The sequence below is a fragment of the Lepidochelys kempii genome, chromosome 17 (assembly GCF_965140285.1).
Source record: "Lepidochelys kempii isolate rLepKem1 chromosome 17, rLepKem1.hap1, whole genome shotgun sequence".
Taxonomy (NCBI): Eukaryota; Metazoa; Chordata; order Testudines; family Cheloniidae; genus Lepidochelys; species Lepidochelys kempii.
In genome coordinates, this window is record NC_136396.1 from 10093025 (window position 1) to 10115535 (window position 22511).

Genomic DNA, 22511 nt, shown 5'->3' on the forward strand with positions numbered 1-22511 from the left:
TCCTGCCTGTTCCACTGTCTGCTTTCTCAGATCTGCTCTGGGATAAAAGGCTAGCGAGGGATACATTGCTGTACAATCTGCTTTTCTCATTGCCGGAATGCATTCCGCCCCTTGCAAAGACCACGCTGTGTATTTATTTCTCATCAGATTGGTCTTTAGGAGACTGTGAGAAGGTTGCACAGTGGAAGAAGGCCAGGAAGTTCAAGTGGGGTCCATGCTTGCCTTCAGACGGGGATGGTGTTGTGGCTATGGCATTGGGCTGGCACCCAGGAAATCTGGGCTGAGTTCCTGGCTCTCCTAGCCACTCGGGTACATACCGAGGGTCCCGGCTGCTGCTGCTGTTGTAGCCACATAGATCCAGGCTAGCTTGGAGATGTCTACACATGAAGCAGTCACACCTCTGACTCCAATGTAGACGTATCATGTGTGTACAGTGTCTGGGCACAATGGGGCTCTGGCCTTGGTTCGGGCTTCCAGATGCTACCATTATGTAAATAATACTAACTAATAATGTTTCAAAATTAAAGGTACACGTAACTTGCCATTTTTGAGATCTGCAAACTTGTTTGTAACTGTATTTACAGTTCAGCTGGAGAACAGTAAGTGGGAGCTAAATGTATATTAATAGAACTCGATGAATTACAGCCTTTGCTTTTTACAACCGGGAAGGGTAATTGGCAGGCTTATGAATACTTTACACTAATAATAACCCTGTCAATGTAAATGACAACTGAAGTAGCCTTCAAACACCAGCGATTTCTAATATGGGGAAATGTGTGACCAACAAAATAAATAAAATCAAGGGATAGGTATTTTATCCATCTGGTTTCCAAGATAGTAGCCACTGTGTGCTGTTCACCCTAGTAAATCAGCGGACTGTAAGATCTTGAGTATCCCTGGTTAAGGAACTGATTGATGGAAAGCATGAATTCTTTAATTAAAAATGAAAACACATGAAAGCCTTTTGTTGATGAAGGATAAGCATGAAATGCGTTCTAGTCTCTCCCAAGGGCCAGTGCATTTGCAAGGAGCTAGCAATAAAACTAGGTTGATTCAAACCATCTATTTGTTTGGAGCAAGGCCTGTGTTTAGAATTTTCCTGTAAATGAGGGTTTATCTGGAGTGTCTATTACAAGTGCACTGAAGAGGGCAGTCTTGGCCAGAGGGTTGCCTGCAGAGCCACTTGAGGCCGAGCACAAACTCACCCTACGGCCTTGATTTAGACAAGGATTCCCAGACTAGGACACCTGTGGGAATTGGTGTGGATTACTACTATTCCTATGATTTATTATTTAGTTATAACGGAGATCGGGGCCCCGTTGTGCTAGGCACCAGGCAGACCTATAGTAAGAAATACAACGGCTTACAGTCTAAATAGACAAGACAAAGGGGAAAGGGAGTATTGTTATCCCCAGTTCACAGGTGGGGAATTGAGGTACAGAGAGAGTTTGGGCGAAAAAAGGTGTGTTCTTCACTTGAGTTAGCTACCACAGGGTCAGCTCTCAAAACTCAACTTGCTAACTCATGTGCCGGCTGGGGCCATCTCCACAGTCCAGCCTGCTGCCAGCGTAGTTAATCAGAGGTGTGATCCCGTTGGAGTCAGGCACCTCCGTGCCCAGTGGGATTTTCAAAAGCCCCCATCTGTGTGATCTTTGGGTGCCTAAACATCTTTAAGAATCTGGCCCATCTTTAAGAATCTGTCAGTTTCCTGTCCGCAAAATGAGGATCATAGAACCTCATAGGGGTGTTGGGAAGATGGATCCATTAAAGACTGCGAGGTGCTCAGATGCTCCAGTCATGGGAGCCGTGTAAGCCCGATAGAGGAGGGTGCAGGAAGCACTCCGCACCTGGCAAGTTTGAGCTCAGCGTGCAGGCAGGTATTGCGTTCTTCACGCTTAGCTGCCAGGCTCTAATGCGGAGGTAATGTATGTCGGTTTGCTATTGGTGATGAAAATTTAATGTTGTGATGTTAGCAGCAGGCAGTCTGTGGTAAATTGCAATCAATAAACATGGGCGAACGTTGCTCAGAGGCTGGAAAGCAAACTCCGGAGAGAGGGGAGCGCTCTGCGGAGGCTTCAGGGACTTACTTTTTCAATGAGTAAGCAATATTGTCCGCCTTTGGGTATGGCGTTGACTGGATGAGTCATTTGCAACCTAGATTTAAACACGAGCAGGCATGAATGGCTTTTTACCCCGATTGCTCAGCTATTGTCCAGGCTAGGCTCATGGCTCTCTGCAGCAGCTAAAGTGTAATGTTCAGATTTCTGCGGGGCATTGCGCAAGACTGAAATAAAACCAGTGTGGGCTTTGGAGTCCCTGTTTGGCTGGTGAACTTCAGAGTCTGTTGCGATAAGCATCGCAAGATGAACAAAGACCGCTCCGTAGCATCACAGGTACGGAGCTCGCTGCGCTAAGGGGTTGTCGGGTTTCTAATTGCACAAAACCGAATACCCTTGCGCCGCCCCCTTCCCTGAGGCCCCGCCCCCAACTCACTCCATCCCCCCTCCCTCTGCTGCTTGCTCTCCCCCACCCTCATTCACTTTCACTAAGCTGGAGCAGGGGGTTGTGGGGAGGGAGGGAGTGTGGGCTCTGACTGGGGGTGTGGGCTCTGGGGTGGGGCCAGAAATGAGGGGTTCAGGGTGCAGGAGGGGGCTTTAGGCTGAGGCCGAGGGGTTTGGAGTGCGGGAGGGGGCTCAAGGCTGAGGTAGGGGGATGGGGTGCGAGTGGGGGTGCGAACTCTGGGGTGGGAGTTAAGGAGCGGGAGGGGGTTCCGACCTGGTGTAGGGGGTTGGGGTGCAGGTTTGGGCTCCAGCTGGGCAGTGCTTACCTCAGGCGGCTCCCGGTTGGTGGCTCAGCAGGGCTAAGGCAGGTTCCCTGGCTCCACGCAGCTCCTGGAAGCAGCCAGCATGTCCGGCTCCCAGGCACAGGGGCAGCCTGGCGGCTCTGCGTGGTGCGCGCTGCGCACTACCCGCTCCCGCAGCTCCCATTGCCTGCTGTTCCCGGCCAATGGGAGCTGTGGAGCCGTCACTCGGGGTGGGGGAAATGCGCAGAGGTTCCCTGGTCTCCCCTGCGCCTAGGAGCCAGAGGGACGTGCCAGCCGCTTCCAGGAGCTGTGTGGAGCCAGGGCAGGCAGGGAACCTACCTTAGACCTGCTGTGCCGCCGACCGGACTTCTAATGGCCTGGTCAGCAGTGCTGACCAGAGCCACTAGGGTCCCTCTTCGACCGGACGCCTGGCAACCTTTGCTGTACCTCTGTCCCCTTCCTGGTCTCTCTGAGTGCACCCTCTCAGGTGTCAGGCCTCTCTCTCTCTTGGAGTGGGATCACATCATTCTCCCATCCCTAGACTGGGCTCCGGTGTTACAGCATCCTGTATCTCCATTGGTTCTACCCAGCAGGTCTGACTGGGTTTTTCCCTTCAGGAGTCTGTGTCCGGCAGCGAATACAGTGACCAGACAGTCTGCTTAAACCCAAGTATTGTTTAATCTTAACAGCAGGAATAAAGGATAACATAAGAGAAAAAAGGTTTTAAAACAAGTCCCTAGTCACGTCCCTCTTACCTAGAGGCTTCCCACCTAGCAAGACGTAAGGGAATGAACAGGTTTCCCCAGAGACTTCAGTGAGAACCGCATCAATCCCACGCTGCTCAAGCCAGGTGTGCTGCAAGGAACCTGTATTTTTCCACTGTCCAGGGATGGATATCTCCATCCAGCCTTCTTGCGGCTATTTGATGTACGACATTTCCTTCTATTAAAAAAAAAAAAAAAAACCAACAACCCACACTCACAACACCCCCACCCTCACCGCCATTAAATCCATCATCTTCCTCAGTGAAGTCTCTTTCATTGTGTAAAAGATGTAGAAAGTCAGCCCTGTTCCCCGAAGATCTCCAGCGCTAATTGTCCCATCTGGATTCAGACACGCCTGGTTATGTCTGTTCCGATAAAGACGCAGTCCTAGGCCACTTCCTCTCCTTTTTCCTGCCCCCTCCCTCCCCCCCACTTTTCTCTAAGTGTTGTGTTAGTCACCAGGAAAGCAGGGCCGATCATTAGCGAATGCTCTGCAGGTGGCTGTGGGCTTGGCTGTGGGCTTGGCTGTCCAGTTCAGCTGATAGGGCACCAAATCTGATACATCGATGCCTTTTTAAGAAGCAGGAAAATAGGTCATAACTCCATCCCCATCCGTTGCTTTCTTGATCTAGGTTGTCAAATCTGTTCTGTTGTATCTCGGGTCTGATACCACCCTCTTTGTTGTGTGCCTCGCAGAAGTGCACGAAGCGACACGACTAACGTGTCACACGTGGCTTGTTCGATCTCTTCTCCTCCGCCCAGGGGGCGAACGAAGTATAGGGTTTTGTTTTGGTAGGCTGGTTTTAGAGGCACACGCCACTGCACAAAGTTGAATTCCACCGCGGTAGGGTTGCCGAGCAAACACCCACCCCGTGATGCGTAGGATTAATACGTAGCATGTAAGGATTGGAAGATAAATGGATGATTTGTCCTACCCTGCTTCTGCAAATCAAGATAGCGCCGTGATAAAGGCTACATAGTCCCCAGATTAGCTTATGTGCAGCGCGTTGCTTTCATGTCAATGACCTCAGTATATGGAGAAACGTTTAACGTGTTGGATTAGGAGATTTGTCCAAGTGGGGGCGGGATGAGACGCATCCTGCCTGATGAGATTCTGCACAAAGCTAACACAAACTACAAGTGTATGGCAGCATCACCCCCGCAACAAGGGAGGGGTTGGGGAATGTGCCGCCCTGACAGTCTGTCACATCCCAATAAGCAAATGTATCCAGACTGGGGGAATCACCTGATTATACAGGACGTGGGATCTCCCTAAGACAACAGGGAGCTCCTGCCAAAAAGGAGAGGTCCTCAGTAAAAGCACATATTTAGCTCAGTGTACCTCCAAGTTAGGGCCTGATCCTGCCTTGTGGAGTCAGTCGGAGCAGCATCAAGGTGTCGTTCACCTTCCAAGGGGATGATAGTATTCACGTTTACATGTCCAGTGAGATTCTTTAGGCAGTATGGCCTAGTGGATAAAGCACTGGACTGGGACTCAGAAGACCTGGGATCTACTCCTGACTCTGCCACTGGCCTGCTGGGTGACCTTGGGCAAGTCACGTCAACACTCCATGCCTCCGTTTCCTCATCTGTAAAATGGAGATAATGATACTGACCTTGAGATCTATTGATGAAAAGTGCTATATAAGAGCTAGGTATTACAATTATTTATGGGAATTAAAATATAGTATTTTAGGGGACCCATCACTGCCGGTCTGGTGCTTGGATATACCAATTACAAGATCAATTGCCAATTAGTAATCTCATAATTACCAATTACAAGATCGTTACCAATTACTAGATCTGGTCTTCTCTCTGCTTTTCAGTTCCTAGAAGGCCAGCCTCCTGTTATGTAATCCACATAAATGGCTCCCTGAGGCACAAAATTGTCCACAGGAAAAAATATAAATATAGACAGACACACCTGCCAGGATATTTGGGTTTATGCAGGTTTCTGCAGAACCTGACTGCGGAGTCCAACTTTCATCCAAGGCTGTCAGTGCAGTTAGCAAGCCTGATGACACCCCCGTGGGACAGGTAAGTGTATTGTTATCCCTACTTTCCTGATGGGGAAACTGAGGCACAAAGAGAGTAAGAGATTTGTTTGAGGCCACACAGTGAGTCCACAGCTGAAGCAGGAATAGAACCCCTGGGTCCTCATTACTTACTACCCTGGCCCATATTCTCTCCCTCCCTAGATATGAGATGTGTTTCATTAGATGGCCTTTCTCTCCTTACTGACTCGTGCCAAGAAGAATGGAGTGGAGGATCCATCCGAGTGCTCATGGTGATGTCTCCTGTCCTTTTCCAGGTGTGGTGGAGGCATGCCTCCTGCACATGCTGAAACGCAGAGCCGCCGGCTTCCTCCGGACCGATAAGGTCGCTGCCCTCTTCACCAAAGTTGGCAAGACGTACGCGGTAGCTGGGGACATATGCAAGAAAGTGCAGAAACTGCAGCAGCAGGCGGAAGGCAGGTAAGGCCAAGGGCTGTTCTGAATGTGAGACCGTCATGGCGGCTTGAAGGGGACAGCTAGAGCTGCTCGGAAAATTACTTTGGGCAACTTTTGGGGGAAAATTCAGCCGGTCAGAAAAACTTGTAGAAAATGAATTTTTGTCAAAATTTTCTAAAGTTCAAACGTTCTCAAGTGAATGGCAAAGGGCCAAAGGGCAAGAGCTGGGTTTGTGCTCCATTTAATTTTTACTCTTTATGTGAATCACGGTGTACCAAGGAGCTCCAGTCAAGGGTCAGGACCCCCTATTATACCAGGTGCTGTCGAGACAAATAACACAGAAGACAGTTGCTGCTCACGGGCAGCTAGGTATCGGCCAGGATGCGACAGGTGGACAAAGCAGACCGATTGGGTGGAGGTGGGTGGGAGCAGGTGACAGAAGGAACAGAGCTTAGTGGAAAAGCAGAAGTCGCGGCTCTCCCCTTGCCAAAACCAGGGCCAGATGGGAGCGATTCACCCACTTTGTGGCAGAGGGCAGTTATTTATGGAGTAAAGAAGGCCTAAACGTTTATCTTTGCTTGCTTGCTTGTTCCCCTTGACCACCCTTTTTTCTTCACGTGCGCTGGGAGACCTGATAGGCCCACCAGAGGAACAGTGCAAGAGACACCAGATTCAATACACGCCAATCAGCATTGTACACGACGTTTCCACTTTCAGGCCGTGATCCTACAGTGTCCTTCCTGCCGACTGATTCAGCAGAGGTCATATAGGAGTAGGGGTCCCTCCTGCGTGGAGCTCATTCCAGGATCAGGGCCTAATAAACGATGAGATAAACCAATGACTGGTAACAGACAATAGGAGGGAGGGGTGAAGGCAAGGGAGGAGGAGGGTAACCATGATCAGGCCCTGATTGATTCAGCAACCTGGGCCTCACTTTAAACATGCGCGTAGTCCCATTGAGGTGAAGAGCCTGAGGCCCTGATCCTAGAAAGTCTAAAGCACGTGCTCCGTTTTACTCACTGTCAGTGATTCCATTGAAGTCAGTGGAACTACTCACATGCATAAGTCTTTGCAGGATCAGGGCCTTGGATTGTAAGCTCACTGGGGAAAGGACCGCATCTTCCTATGTGCTTGTACAGCACCTTGCACAGTGGGGCTGCTGAACCTGGACAGGGGTCTTTGCACTTGTAGGAACTTCTGGTCTCTTGAATATCTTGTTGCACTAAGTTCCTGTAGTTATATAGGTTTCCAGTGAGCATGAATTGATGTTCCAATAAAAGATATTCGCTCACCCACTGTGATGTTTCTGAATCATTTAAACATTTATTTACATTAGCTATTTTAACCCTGCCTCCTTTGTTTATTTTTCCAATGCTTACCTTTTATTTAACTTCCTTTTATTACCAAACTCTTTCATTGATGTATGTTTAATAAACCCTTTCCTTTTCCAGTTTTTTTTTTGCCTCTTTATTTATTTAAAATCTCTGCCTATTTCCATTTTATTTGGTCTGGTTTAAACGTTTGGCAGAAAGACACTTTTATTAAAAATTCAACATCCACGCCCCTTCAATTAAGGGCTGAGAAAGCTTAGCCTGCAGAAGAGAAGAATGAGGGGGGATTTGATAGCTGCTTTCAACTACCTGAAAGGGGGTTCCAAAGAGGATGGCTCTAGACTGTTCTCAATGGTAGCAGATGACAGAACGAGGAGTAATGGTCTCAAGTTGCAGTGGGGGAGGTTTAGATTGGATATTAGGAAACCCTTTTTCACTAAGAGGGTGGTGAAACACTGGAATGCGTTACCTAGGGAGGTGGTAGAATCTCCTTCCTTAGAGGTTTTTAAGGTCAGGCTTGACAAAGCCCTGGCTGGGATGATTTAACTGGGAATTGGTCCTGCTTTGAGCAGGGGGTTGGACTAGATGACCTTCTGGGGTCCCTTCCAACCCTGATATTCTATGATTCTATGATTCTATGAAAGCTCCCAGTCCACTGCTCTGGGACCTCCAGCTGTGACTTCTAGCAAAACAGAGCAGAGGAGACTTGAATTCAGTTCGCTGAATGTATCAGATCTGAGAAACTGGCTCCCTGCCATATCCTGAGGCCCTGATTCTCAGAAGCATCCCTATTTAGGACAGCACTTAGGGCATGCCTACGCTGCCCCACAGTTAAGAGCTGCCTTGATGAGGCACTGATATTCTTACGGCTATTTGTTTGTGTTGTGGCAGCACCTAGGAGGCCCTGTCACGGACCAGCACCCCATTGTGCTAGGCCCTGTACAAACACCAAACAAGAAGATTGTCCCTGCCTCAAAGAGCTTCCAATCTAATGGATTTAGTCCACGTGCGTAAGTGCTTTCCCACGTCGGCACTTGGACTAAAGTGCACTTGGCAGGAATGTGACCCGTGAGCACGTTACCGTAAATTGTTTTCTACGTCCTGTGCGCTGCCTGGTTAGGTGAAGCGTCCAGGGTGACTGTTCTGATGATTGTATTTATAGTCTTCATTTCTTATATTATTCGTTGGTTGCTGCATTGACGGCATTCTGGATGGAGCAGCGTTCTCCTTCGGTGCCGCCTAACTAATGGCACAAGCAGTGTTGATGCAAAACGTGGGGTGGTGGGGGAGAGAAAAAGCGCTCCCATTTCAGGTCACCTTAGTGCATCAGAGAGAAACAAAAAAGGGTGGAGGGAAGGTTCAGAAGGATGTTTACGTGGATCAGAAGGCATCCCTGGCAAGGTTCCGCACGTACGACTGTGTGTGTCAAGAATAATCCATATTGGCCTGTAAGGCAATATACTCCTGGGTAGCAGGAAATACGAAGCTCGCTGCCAGTGGGAAGAGAAATGAACATGGCTCCAAGTGTGAAGGGGAGGTGGGGACAACCGTGCACAGCAGATGGGAGGCTGATGCAAACTGGGATGGGCCAGCCAGTGTGCTGTCTGGGCAGTGGAATGCAAAGCCTGGGAAAAGGCAGTGGTGTCAATTTCGTATTTGCGCAGCTCACTAAACCGCTTCCCACTGTGACCTGGGCTTGTCAATCTCTGCACCAAGAAATGGCCTGGGGAGGGAGTGTGTGCAGGTCAGAATTGGCATGCCTGGGCACCTCTGAGGGGGGTCAGCCCGAATCTGGCCCTGGGTTAGTAGCTCATGTTAAGAATCGATCGATAAGGAATAGCGTGTGCATTTGAGCCATTCCCTTTAATAGGCTGGAGGCTGTTTTTAAAAAAATCCAAAGGAAAGTAGGGTCGAGGCAGGCCAATCAATAACCTGCAGCATGGGAACTGCTGCTGGACATGGACCGCATTGCTGGGTACGGCGTGCAAAAGAGCGCTCGGAACTCAACTCTGACCCTCTGCATTTGGCGCACCATCCACCATCAAAGCCAGATAACGCCTGATCAGATTTAAGAGCAGATTGGCTGAGACAGTGGAACAAATTCATCCCCGGCATAATCCACTGATGCCTCCCAGGGCTGAGTCTGGCTCAGCGTCTATCATCCGTTCCGTTGAATTATCTGTTTCCTTGAGATGAGCCCCACCTCTTGTCCTGTCCTGCTGCCTGGCGTGCACCTTTCCCAAACTTTGGAACTGGCTGTGCTCTGCGTACATCGCCCTCTAACTCCCCTCCTTTACCGAGCTCTGCATTGCTTTGCAGGTGTATTCTGTAGCCACCGCAGCCCCTGGCCAGCCACCTCCCACTCCTTCGTTTATTTCACTGGGACTTGGATGAGTTTTGATCAAATGCACTGCTACTGGCTAGCCCTTTGGAAACCCTGAATTCATTGTTAACATCTCATGCCAAGCCCTCTGGTTCTCAACTCAGATCATTTGGACGTGACCTTAAAATTTGACCCCGATGGCTGTTCTGTAACCATCAAAGATCTCATGGAACTTTCATAAGAGTAGAGATTTTCCATAATTCTCCCCCGACTGTCTTCTTCATGGGGCTGCTGCCTTCCATCCCAGAGGTGGCTGCATTTTGGGTGCTGAATGAATGTTTAACCCATTGGTCAGTGTTTGTTACAGGTCCCCCGCTGTGCCTGATCCACACGGAATCTAGAGTCTTATGGCTCCAACTAGAAATCTTTGGCTCTTAAACCAAGCTATAGCAGCTGGCTGTCACATACACAGCTGACAAAGCACCTTGAGATCCTTCAGGATGGGGGATGCTGTCGAAATGCAGTTGATGAGTCTCCAAACGTTAATATTTGAATGTCTGCATCCATCCTTTCTACAGTCCTTCCTGCAGCTATGCAAGGGCTAAGTGAAGTTTGCAGTTGTATTTGATTAGAAATAAATGTCTGCGCCTTTTAGGCAGTTGATTCTCTGGAACATTTAGATTTTTGCTCTGTTGGGTGCAATCTCAAACAGACCAGAATAGCAGCTGCTCTGGGTTCAATGGACCTGCTATACAGTCTATCTAATCTAATGGAGCCAATCTACAGTGGGAAAATAAGATGGAATCCCAAATCCCCCCACATTTGGAGGAGATTTCAAAAACTGCATGTGCATTCAGATTTGATTTTTTTTGTAAACAGGTCCCTGTGAAGTGACTAGTGATTTTGAGTGTCCTAGTAGTTGGGTTCCAACTTGAGATGTCTTGAAGGGACCTGATTTTCAGAGGGTACTAAACATCTGGCCCCTGAAAATCAGGCCCCTTTAAACCTCTGTCTGGTTATCCCCAAAATGGAGGCACCCCAAATGATTCATCACTTTTGACCCTATCTTCATAATGGGCTGAATAAAATTCTGGATCCTAGCACCCCAATGCAACGGTGAACATAAAACATAGTGACCACATCTGACTTCATCTGATGCACTTTGTGTATTCCAATACATGTGCACGCAGAGCTCTGTCAAAGTAAAAATCTGGACTCCAACAACTTTCACTGTATCCCTTTTGCAGGAAACATCAACCGAATGGCCAGGAATCCCTCAAGAGGCAGGGGTCTACCTCAAGCAAAACACCTGTCCTGACGCTGCAGGCCATCAGACACATCTGGGTGCGGACGGCCTTGATTGAGAAAGTGCTGGACAAAATCGTCCAGTACCTGGTGGACAACTGCAGGTAAAGAGCGGGGCAAACAGCTGGCAGCACAAAGGTTTTGTTTGTTGGACCAACGTGCGCTGTGTCTTTGTAGTAGCGAACGTCGTCAGTGTCCCATCCGCAAACCAGAGCTGAGCAGAAAAAAGTTTAAAAAAAAAAAAAATAATCCCCACAATTTGTGTTTTTGTTTTAGAAACATTTTCTCAAGGTTTCAAAGTTTCAATTAAATCTCACCCTGCGGGAGAGCTCGAAGAACTAGTAAATTAATCTTACACATTTAAAATAAATGTATTTTTTACTACTTTTTTTAAAACTTTGCAAAATGTCAGCTGGCTGTAGTGTAGGGGTAAAATTATCAAAGGACCCTAAGTCAGTGGTTCTCAACCTTTCCAGACTACTGGACCCCTTTCAGGTGTCTGATTTGTCTTGCGAACCCTAAGTTTCACCTCACTTAAAAACTATTTTCTTACACAATCAGACAAAACAATACCGAAGTGGCACAGCACACGATTACGGGAAAAATTGCTGACTTTCTTGTTTTTACCATATAATTAGAAAATAAATCGATTGGAATATAAATATTGTACTTACATTTCAGTGGATAGTATATTAAGCAGTGTAAACAAGTCATTGTCTGTATGAAATTTTAGTTTGTACTGACTCTGCTAGTGCTTTTTCTGTAGCCTGTTGTAAAACTGGGCAAATATCTAGATGAGTTGATGTACCCCCGAAAGATCTCTGCGCACCCCCAGGGGTACATGTACCCCTGGTTGAGAACCACTGCCCTAAGTGACTTAGGCACCTAAGTTCTGTTGACTTGCACATTGCAATAAGAATTAGGCACCCAAGTCATTAAAGTGCTTTTGAGACTCTTAAGCGAGAAGCTGTAGCATGCCAGGAGGGCATGTGTGCTCTGCACAGGAAAGGGGAGCGAAAGGAAAGGAGGTGAGGAGTGAAAATTTAGAAAACTGTAGGAAGGTCTGATTGGGGTCGGTCAATCCTGTGACGACATGTTGCCTTTATTTGGAAGGGTTACGTTTGTGATGGAGATTTCCCCCTTCGAGGCTTGCAGAGAGCTCAGGCACCTTGTGGACGTGATGCATTTGGATTCTAGCAGACATGGACAAACTCTTTGGCATTCTACTCAAGTCTCCTCCTGGACGCGTGCCTAGGCATTGGGCTCCCCAGGGAGGTTGTCCTCACCTTATCTCCTCCACCCCTACAGCAAACGCAACAGAATTAGGAGTATCCTGGGGAGACTTTGGTGGTCTCAGAATAAAGGAATGGTGGAAACCCTGAGGCCTCGCCTAGGCTAGTCACAAACCGAGAGCATGTCTGCAACATGTCTGTAACTTGCTTTGCTCTTATCGTGGAGACGGGTATGCTTGGCTGTGCAAAGGAGAATGGTATTCGGGGGCAGTTAAAGTATTGTGGTAAACCCAGGACAAACAGCTACAAAATGGGGGGGGGGGGGGGTAGTAATTAGTCCCAGGGGATTAAAAGGCCCCTCCCTATCCACTGAGGAGAGATAACCAAGGGCAATAAGGTTCAGCTGGAGAAGGGGTTGCTAGGGAACCATTTAGGTTCACCTGACTCCAACTACTTGGGACCTTTTTTAAACCCTCCCCTGGATGGTAGGAGTGAGAGGAGCAGGGAAGCTGCCAGTAGGCTGTTTGCAGCAAGACACCAAACCTTCCCAATAGGGAGGCTGCACTCGCTCCCCAGAAGAGAAGGAAAATAAGCACAAGGGATTGACTGAGGAGAGGAGTAGAAGGACTTTGGGTCACCTATAAGGATTCGCCTTGCCCCAAACCTGAGTCTCCAAGGCTAAAAAGGACTGAGCCAAACAAGGTATTTTGCCAAAGTGGCTAGACTCTGTCAGTCTTCACACAGTATTTCCAAAATCTGGGTTAGGTCTTCCTTGGAAGCAGGTCAGAAGAGGAATATATTTACCTGTTCTGTCTTCCCGTTGAGAGGGAAGAGAAAGGTCTTAGTGATGATCAAAAAAACTATTTTGTTGGGGGCATCTGATCCCAGTTTGCTTAAGCAGCCATTTGTGATTTGTGTGTTGGGGAGGTATGGAGCATGGGGATATCCTGTGAAGACCGGTGAGCTAACTCTCCTCCTGTGTTAAGCCAGTTTTTCTCCTGATAGCAGGGTAGCATGAGTGAGGCCCACGATCTCTTTCAGAAATGCACCCCTTTTTCAGGAGTATAATGGTTACTTCCTCAATCAACAAGATTTGGGGCCATAGCTTCAAAGTTAGGTGTGCACGACTGCCTAAATGATCTCTGCAAACCAGGTGCTCTGTTTGCACCTGCGCTTGGCCAATGACAAAGCATGGAGATGTGCATATCTGATGCACTGCAAGCACATGTTGTCGTGGGTGCCTGAATTGGACAATCCAATCATCTGTCAGTAAAACTGGTTCCCAATCCAGTCTAGTCCTGTACCTGTTCCCAATCCAGCCCTGCCAGTCTTGGGTCCCGGACCTGGGATGAGGGGTGTCTTGTCTCTTTGCTTCTAAAGCAGCATCAAGGTTGTTTCTTTGTTTTGTATTGTTGTGTTTTCCTTGTATTTGAGTCCATGCCAATTATGCTAAAAAGTTTTTCTTTAAAGCAAGAGAATATTTCTGATCAGTGGGATTACATCACTTCTTGAATCCCTGGTGTTTTGGTGGCTTGGCCTTTAGGAAATTGGAAATAGCATAGAGTTTGAGCCCCATCTAGTGGAAGATACAAGCAGAATGATATTCTGTTCAGAGAGACAAGATGGGTGAAGTAATCTCTTTTATTGGACCAACTTCTGTTGGTGAGAGAGACAAGCTGTTGAACCACACAACTCTACAGATCTGGGGAAGGTAAATACAAGTTGGGATGGATTGTTAAGCGTAAGGGGTTCACACAATTAAAGGTTGGCAGGCAGCGTGGTATGTTACAAATTGTCATAAAACTAGTGTCCCAGTTAAGTCCAAGGCTTTTGGTGTCTAGCAGAGTTATGAATTTAAGTCCCCAGGCTCATCTTTTGAAGGTGTTGAGCAGTTTTCCCTTGAGGATCAGTACTGAAAGATCAGATATGGAGTGACCCCTGTGTGAAAAGTGTTCACCCAAGAGTGCACGGTGTTTTTGTCCTTTATAATTTTCTGTGTGAGTTCATTCAAGAGTATAGTGATTGTCTGGTTCCACCCACATAGTTGTTGGGGCATTTGATGCAGGGGATGAGATACACTATGTGTTGATAGGCATGTTTAGGACCCATGGACCTTGAACGGTGTGTTGAGGGGGGGTATGGAGCATTATAGCAGGGGAGATGTGTCTGCAGGTTTTGCATCAATTGTTCTGGCAGGGTCTGGTGCTGCTTTGAGTTGCTATGTCCTGGTCTGTAGGGAGCTTGCTTCTGATGATGAGCTTGGCGAGGCTGGGAGGTTGTTGGAGGGCCAGAAGAGGGGATTTGGGAAATATTTCTTTCAGGGTGTGGTTTCTATCAAATATTGCTTGATGATTCCCTATATTGGGGTCAGTGGGCGGTTGTTTTCTGTATTGAAGCAGGCTTTCCTGGGGTGTGTGGGCCCGTTCCATGATGCGATCTACTTCTCTGGTGAAGTGTCCTTCTTTTGTGATGGCGATTTTAAGTGTGTTTAGGGTATATCCTGATCTTTCTCGTCAGAGCAAATTCCATGGTATCTGACTCTGTGGCTGTAGATGACGCATTTCTTAGTGTGTCTGGGTTGGGTGTTGGATCTGTGGAGCGAAGTGTGGTGCTCCGTGGGTTTCTTGTGTATTGCACTAAGAGCGGCGCTGCAATGGTTGACTCCAAGTTTACACAAAAAAATTGTTCATAATTTTATATATAAACATATTTTTAAAATAGATTAAATCACTTTTTTCCGTTTTTAGTTGTGATTACCTTAATGTAGAGCCTGTCTGAGACCCAGGTAACTCGATTGTCTGCAGTTGCCCTTGGGATGATCGCTTGGCTGCAGAATTACGTTTCAGTAGGGTTTTTGTGGTTTTGCTTCAAAACTGAACCTCTCCTTCTGCAAACTTTTACCCCCGTGCATGTGCTTATTCCAGCCTACCCTTCCAGCTTCTTCAGCAGGGCTGCGGGGAATAACAGTATGCTCCCAGAGTGCCTGTCTGCAGGATCAAACCTGAAGAGTTGGACGGCAGCTCTGGAGAATGCCTCTCCCCCCGGAGGCCTTTGACTCTTTTTGGGCAGGCTGTGGTAGGAACTAGCAATGGATGGCATTTTCAAAAACACTGGTGTGACTCAGGAGCATGAGTACCTGTGGCAGTCAATGGAACTCACGCTCCTAAGTGACTTGGGAGCTTTTGAAGATACCAACACGAGACTCTAATCCACTTCCATCTTTTATTCCCAGCAAATATTATGAGAGAGAAGCTTTATTGGCAGATCCTGTTTATGGACCAATCCTAGCTTCTCTCCTTGGTAAGTACTTTCATTGTTCGCTCCGGGTGGTTTAGGGTTTGGTTTTGTTTTGTTGCTTATTGCATTTTCCCAGAAGCAGAGCCGGGGGGGCGGGGAATGGAGACAGATCACCTTGTTTTCCTATTTATTGCTGGCTTTGATGATAGAGCAGAACCGAATTTGGTTTTCTTAGAGCACTTTTCTAGGTGTGGTGTCCCACAGCAGGGAATTGGAGGTACTAACTGCGCAGTGACTGTGTATTAAGTGCTCAGCAATATTTCTCCTGCAGTCTCCTAACATCACTTGGTTTATTGAGCAAGGGAATTTGGTCAGAATGCCAAGGTTATCTCCTGTGCTGTGAGATCATTAACTTCACCAGACACGAGCAGAAAGGACCTCAGTTTAACATCTGACCTGGAGGATGAGTGTGAACAAATGTCCGTTCTTCTTGAAGATCCTCTCTCATTACTGTCCTCCTAGTTGGGCCGTGTGCACTAGAATACACCAAGCTGAAAACAGCTGACCACTACTGGACAGACCCGTCAGCCGACGAGCTGGTTCAGAGACACCGGATCCATGGCGCCCACGGGCGCCAGGACTCACCCTCAAAACGCCCGGCGCTGGGAGTAGGTATTTGCAGCATGCCCCTTCTCTGTTATTGGCACAGAAGGAAACCCCACAAGAGGGGAAGAAGGGTGGACGGGTATTTAGATAACACCCACGGGCAGCCTCCACCTATTACCAGGAATGGAGAACGCTTTTTTGTGCATGCCTTCGTCACAACTGAAAGGCCATTTGGCTCCAAATGTTCCCTCCAAATTTAGGGAGGTTTGAGATCCAGATCTGGAATTTTGTGGCTTGAGATGCCAGGGCTTTCACTTGCTATGCTGATTCCCTGCCTTGGGGAGGAGCAAGCCTCTGTGGCTGGGTTGAGGGGGAGCGCCCCTCACATGCCTGTAAAGTCCAGGGCTGCAGAAAGTAAGTCCATCCGGAAAGAGATTTCTCGAGATGCCCTTTTTAGCGGAGCTGCTGCTCTGAGCGGCCTCTTCATACAATTGCGACTGGTACCGTGTAAGCTGTGTGCTGACCGACAGTTCTCGTATCTCCTAGATCCGGAAACAGCACTCGAGCGGGAGCATGTCGGAAGACCGATTTGCAGCTTCAGCTAGAGAATACGTGGAGTCTTTGCACCAGAATTCGAGGATTCACCTGCTGTATGGGAAAAATAATGTCCTGGTCCAGCCAGTGAGTATCTGAGCATCAAGTGTGTTGAGTTCATGTTACTGGAGCGAGATTAATGCTGGCTGGCTCAGCATGGTAGAGCCAGGAATGGAACTCAAGTACCGTGAATCCCCAGCCAGTGCCTTATTCTCTGGACTATCCAGCTTCAGAGGCAGTGTCTGAATCCTGAGCTGGCCCAGCAGAAGGCAGATGCATCATCTGTCTGAGCCATGTAAGCTTCTGGGATGGAAGGATGCTGAGTGCCATCCTTTCTGGCTCAGCCCGGGTGTTGGGTGGAGCTTTGACTCCTTTCCCAGGCAGAGACCTCACTAATGGTATCCACCCACCCCCCTTCCAGTTAAACTGTGATATGTACTGCAAATAAAAAAGGAAGGAGAGAACTGGGATCAAGCTGGGATTAAAATTGGCCAATTTAAATGGGTTTATACCCCTACCCATCAAACGGACCTCCTCCCACATTAGAATCATAAAATATCAGGGTTGGAAGGGACCTCAGGAGGTCATCTAGTCCACCCCCCTGCTCAAAGCAGGACCGATCCCTAATTAAATCATCCCAACCAGGGCTTTTTCAAGCCTGACCTTAAAAACCTCTAAGGAAGGAGATTCCACCACCTCCCTAGGTAACGCATTCCAGTGTTTCACCACCCTCCTAGTGAAAAAGTTTTTCCTAATATCCAACCTAAATCTCCCCCACTGCAACTTGAGACCATTACTCCTTGTTCCGTCATCTGCTACCACTGAGAACAGTCTAGAGCCATCCTCTTTGGAACCCCCTTTCAGGTAGTTGAAAGCAGCTATCAAATCCCCCCTCATTCTTCTCTTCCGTAGACTAAACATCCCCAGTTCCCTCAGCCTCTCCTCATAACCCATGTGTTCCAGTCCCCTAACCATTTTTGTTGCCCTCCGCTGGACTCTTTCCAATTTTTCCACATCCTTCTTGTCGTGTGGGGCCCAAAACTGGACTCAGTACTCCAGATGAATAGAGGGGAATGATCACGTCCCTCGATCTGCTGGCAATGCCCCTACATATACATCCCAAAATGCTATTGGCCTTCTTGGCAACAAGGGCACACTGTTGACTCATATCCAGCTTCTCGTCCACTGTCACCCCTAGGTCCTTTTCTGCACAACTGCTCCCTAGCCATTCGGTCCCTAGTCTGTAGCGGTGCGTTGGATTCTTCTGTCCTAAGTGCAGGATTCTGCACTTGTCCTTGTTGAACTTCATCAGATTTCTTTTGGCCCAATCCTCCAATTTGTCTAGGTCCCTCTGTATCCTATCCCTACCCTCCAGCATATTTACCTCTCCTCCCAGTTTAGTGTCATCTGCAAACTTGCTGAGGGTGCAATCCACACCATTCTCCAGATCATTTATGAAGATATTGAACAAAACCGGCCCCAGGACCGACCCCTGGGGCACTCCACTTGATACCAGCTGCCAACTAGACATGGAGCCATTGATCGCTACCCGTTGAGCCCGACAATCTAGCCAGCTTTCTATCCACCTTATAGTCCATTCATCCAGCCCATACTTCTTTAACTTGCTGGTATTAAACAGATTGCTAATAGGAGCCTCTCATATAAGAGGGTTCTCAGTGGTCTAGAGGGGTGGGAGTCAGGAGACTTGGGTTCTAGTCTTGGCTTCTGTCACTGACCTGGTGCATGACCTTGGGTGAGTCACCTCACCTCTGTTCCCCCATCCATACTGTGTTTTGTCTATTTAGATTGTAGGCTCCCCGGGGCAGGCTGTGCGTACATGTGTGTATGTTCTCCGGGGCAGGCTCTGTGTGTGTGTGTACAGTACCTAGCACAAATAGGGGTTGGGGTGTCTTTTATTTCAGTTAGCTCCTCTCAGTGCTACTGCAATACAAAGAATAATTTTGCATTTAGATCAATTAATATATAGTTTAGAAACCAATGAATGGCTGCTTGTTTCAAAGCTCTTATATCATTCAAGTAGCACGCCTCAGCCACTGAAGGGTGGACGCACACGTTTTAAGAATAGTTTGGGGGTTAGATTTTTTTTTTTTCCTTTTTTTTTGTCCTGTCCAACAAGGTTGTTTAGCAGGGTTGATGTGTCTGCCTAATTTATTTCTGGTGGGTTTGGAGGTGTTAAGTCTGCCCCAGGACTGATGCTGTGAATTGACAGTGTTAGACACCCAGAAGACAGATTTGCTACTAGATCTTACCTGCAGAGGAAGGAAAGCTGCTTGAAAGAGGGTTATGAGTTGATAGAAAACTCTCGGCCCTGCCAGGAGCTTTAATTTATTACCGTTTCTGCAGCTCCTATTCACAGACCACTTGCCAAGGAATAAAGAAAGGGTGTCGTTAATTAGTTTGTATTATGGTAGCGCTTAGAGACCTCAGCTGAGATCAGGCCCCCCGAGCAGTAGTTCTGTACAAACACACAATGAGACATAGTCCCTGCCCTACGAGCTTACACTCTCTAGAAGGACGAGTGGACAAGGGAGGAAGTGAAAATGGAGGCCCAAAGTGGGGAAGTGCCTTGGTCCAGGTTACACGGTAGGTGGACCTGGGAATAGGACCTTGTGTCCATGTCCAGTGGTCTGTCCTCAGGACCAGAGTGGATCTGAAAACGCCTGTTGTCACCTTTAAGCCTCGACCTTCATCCCTCTCCAATTTCCAGAGGTGTTGAGCGCCCACAGCTCCCATTGGTTGGATTTGTGGGTGCTCAGCTCTTCTGCAGATCAGGTACGCCAGAGCCCTAATTGTTAGTGGGGGAGATGTGAGTTTGGAAGCTAGGTGGGGATTCCAGAGTAAGCCATCATGGTGGCTAATGGCCTACGTCCAAGTGCCATTGGAAGGGGACGAAGCACTGAATAAATGTGGCTAATTGAAGGGACAGGGTTGGCCTGTTGGGGGATCTCTCATCACAGCTGACTTATTCCTCAATAACACACACCACGATTTCCATGTGCTTTTCTTTCTTTATTGTTTTAAACAGAAAGACGACATGGAGGCAATTCTTGGCTATCTCTCCCTTCATCAGTCAGCAGATAGCTTGACTTTGAAATGGACTCCCAATCAGCTCATGAACGGCACCCTGAGGGACTCTGAGCTGGAGAAAAGGTAACATTCCCTTTGCTAGATCTCTATCTTGTATACTTCACCCAGCTAACTGTAACAGGAGTAAGAGACAAGCAACAGGGCTGATTTAACTGAAGGGAGCATGCTCCATCAAATAGGGCACTGGGCTAGGAATCGGGAGACCAGGTTCTATTGCCACTGGGCTGCTGTGTGTTCTTAAGCGAGTCACTCCACTTTGTTGTACCTTCGTTTGCCTTCTTGTTGTCTGTTTTATCTATGTAGATTGTAACCCATTTGGGCCAGGTGCGCGGTCTCTTACCATATGTTTGTACAGTGCCTAGCACAACGGGGCCTTGCTCTGAATGGGGATTGCTAGGTGCTGTCATGCAAATAATAGTGATAATAAAATGCAAGGTTATTTCAAAAAAAAAAAAAAGGAGTACTTGTGGCACCTTAGAGACTAACCAATTTATTTGAGCATGAGCTTTCGTGAGCTACAGCTCACTTCATCGGATGCATACCGTGGAAACTGCAGCAGACTTTATATACATACAGAGAATATGAAACAATACCTCCTCCCACCCCACGGTCCTGCTGGTAATAGCTTATCTAAAGTGATCATCAGGTTGGGCCATTTCCAGCACAAATCCAGGTTTTCTCACCCTACACCCCGCCACACAAATTCACTCTCCTGCTGGTGATAGCCCATCCAAAGTGACAACTCTTTACACAATGTGCATGATAATCAAGTTGGGCCATTTCCTGCACAAATCCAGGTTCTCTCACCCCCCTCCCAAAAACCACACACACAAACTCACTATCCTGCTGGTAATAGCTCATCCAAAGTGACCACTCTCCCTACAATGTGCATGATAATCAAGGTGGGCCATTTCCAGCACAAATCCAGGTTTTCTCACACACCCCCCACCCCCATACACACACAAACTCACTCTCCTGCTGGTAATAGCTCATCCAAACTGACCACTCTCCAAGTTTGACTCAAACTGACCACTCTCCAATAACTCTGAAAGGTTATTTCAGCAATTTTCCAGAATAATTTATTATGAAACACATTCTGGACACTCAGAAAAATTAGTAAGATTTGCTGGGGTGGCCATGCTGAAATAGTTCTTGTTTTCAATTTGTGCTCACTGGGATCGCCTCATTGGATCACAGAGACGGCCACATAGTGTTGCCCCAGCATACATCAGATAATATAATCCAGATTTAGGACCCATTGTAAAGGAACAAGTCTTATTTCAGCGATCCAGGGCTGGAGAACAAAAAGTCTGCCTCCCATTATCACGAGTCTCATTTTTTGGGTGCCCATTGCAGGATCTCAAAGCACTTTATAATCCATCCTCGAAGCAGCCCTGTGATATGATTACCCCTGATTAGAAGAGCGGTCCCTCTAATCCAGTATTCTGTCTCAGCTAGTAGCCAGTACCTGCTGCTTCAAAAGAAGGAGAAAGAAACCCTGCAGTAGGCAGTCATGGTAGAATGTGCCCCTAGGAAATGTTTCTTTCTGACCCCAGATCATTAGGCTTCACAGCATAAACCAGCTAGAGGTTTCATATCCCTTCAAAGCTGTTTTAATTCTTACGGTTATAACTCAGGAGTGTTTTGCATTCGTTAGGAAGATCCAATCCTCCTTTGAGTCCCACTACGCTCTGGATCTCAATGATAAGCTTCTAGCCTGTGCAACTTACTGCCACAGTTTAAGGGAAGGATCTGGCTTCTGTTGAATTTCATTGGTGCATGCGACATTGGGCCCCATGGGGCTTGCCTTGACGGTTGCATGTAATTTGTGGCAAAATAGAACCCAGGTGTCCTGAATCCCAGCCACAAAACCATCTTGAGTGTGATGCTCTGGGCACTTGATTCTTGTTTTTAGCCAGCAGATGAGTGCTGTGTGCATGGGAGGGGAGTGACTGTGAACCTGCAGGCTTCAGCAGTATACGCTATGCCAAACTCGTTCCTCTGCCTTTTACTTCACTGTAAATTCCACTTAATCGGCCAAGTTTAGTAAGCTGCTCTTAATTTAGTGCCGTGTCTGTGCTTTTACTGGGCAGTCTGGCCACTGATTATTAAAACCATTTAATCTCTTGCATTTTTTTTCCTTTCAGTGTGTACTGGGACTACGCCTTAATAGTGCCATTCAGTCAGATTGTCTGCATTCACTGCCATCAGCAACGTAAGCATAACCCTCTTCAGCCCATAGGGTGCCACAAAGGCTCAGGGGCCTTGTTTTCTGCAGGGGGAATGTTAATGCTGTTCGTGTTTTATTTTGCTGCCTCTTCGGCGTTTATTTCCTTGCAGGCAGACAGAGGTTTATCTTTGTTTCTTCGTGGAACTCCTCGGCCAAAAGCTGTTCCAGTTGTCTCTTGAGGCTTGACTTTGTCCTAAGTGTTGATGTAACACAATGCTTCTGGGTGGGTTGTTGGCAGCAGGGATCACACCTGGGACCTGTGGGTCTAAAAACATGAGCCTCTCCTCTCAGAGATCCATCTGGGTTCGCCAAGGCTGCAGCAGGCTCAATCCTCTCCAGATGTGGCTGTACCTCAACAAGCTGTGTAAGCTGTGGGTGCTCAGTTGCTCTGAAAATCTGGCCTCTGCTTTATAATTATTGCGGGACAGAAAGGGGGTAATTTTAATTGTTGGATGCCAAGTCATTTTATTTTAAAAAGTTTCTAAAAATATTTCTGCAGTGTTGTAGCCGTGTTGGTCCCAGGATATT

At 47.6% G+C, this 22511-nt stretch overlaps 1 protein-coding gene across 7 annotated transcripts in view; it reads left to right on the forward strand.

Annotated features, from left to right (window-relative positions):
- The window catches only part of SGSM2 (small G protein signaling modulator 2), a 143509-nt gene that overhangs the window by 86078 nt on the left and 34920 nt on the right, over positions 1-22511 (forward strand). For 6 of the 7 annotated variants that reach the window (XM_073316038.2, XM_073316040.2, XM_073316039.2 and 3 more), the window contains 7 exons: positions 5879-6041; positions 10919-11080; positions 15441-15508; positions 15968-16113; positions 16598-16732; positions 19692-19816; positions 21901-21968. In XM_073316038.2, the coding sequence (XP_073172139.1) occupies positions 5879-6041; positions 10919-11080; positions 15441-15508; positions 15968-16113; positions 16598-16732; positions 19692-19816; positions 21901-21968 (867 nt within the window). The remainder of the gene's footprint in view (positions 1-5878; positions 6042-10918; positions 11081-15440; positions 15509-15967; positions 16114-16597; positions 16733-19691; positions 19817-21900; positions 21969-22511) is intronic. The other variant, XM_073316044.1, reaches the window with a different exon arrangement.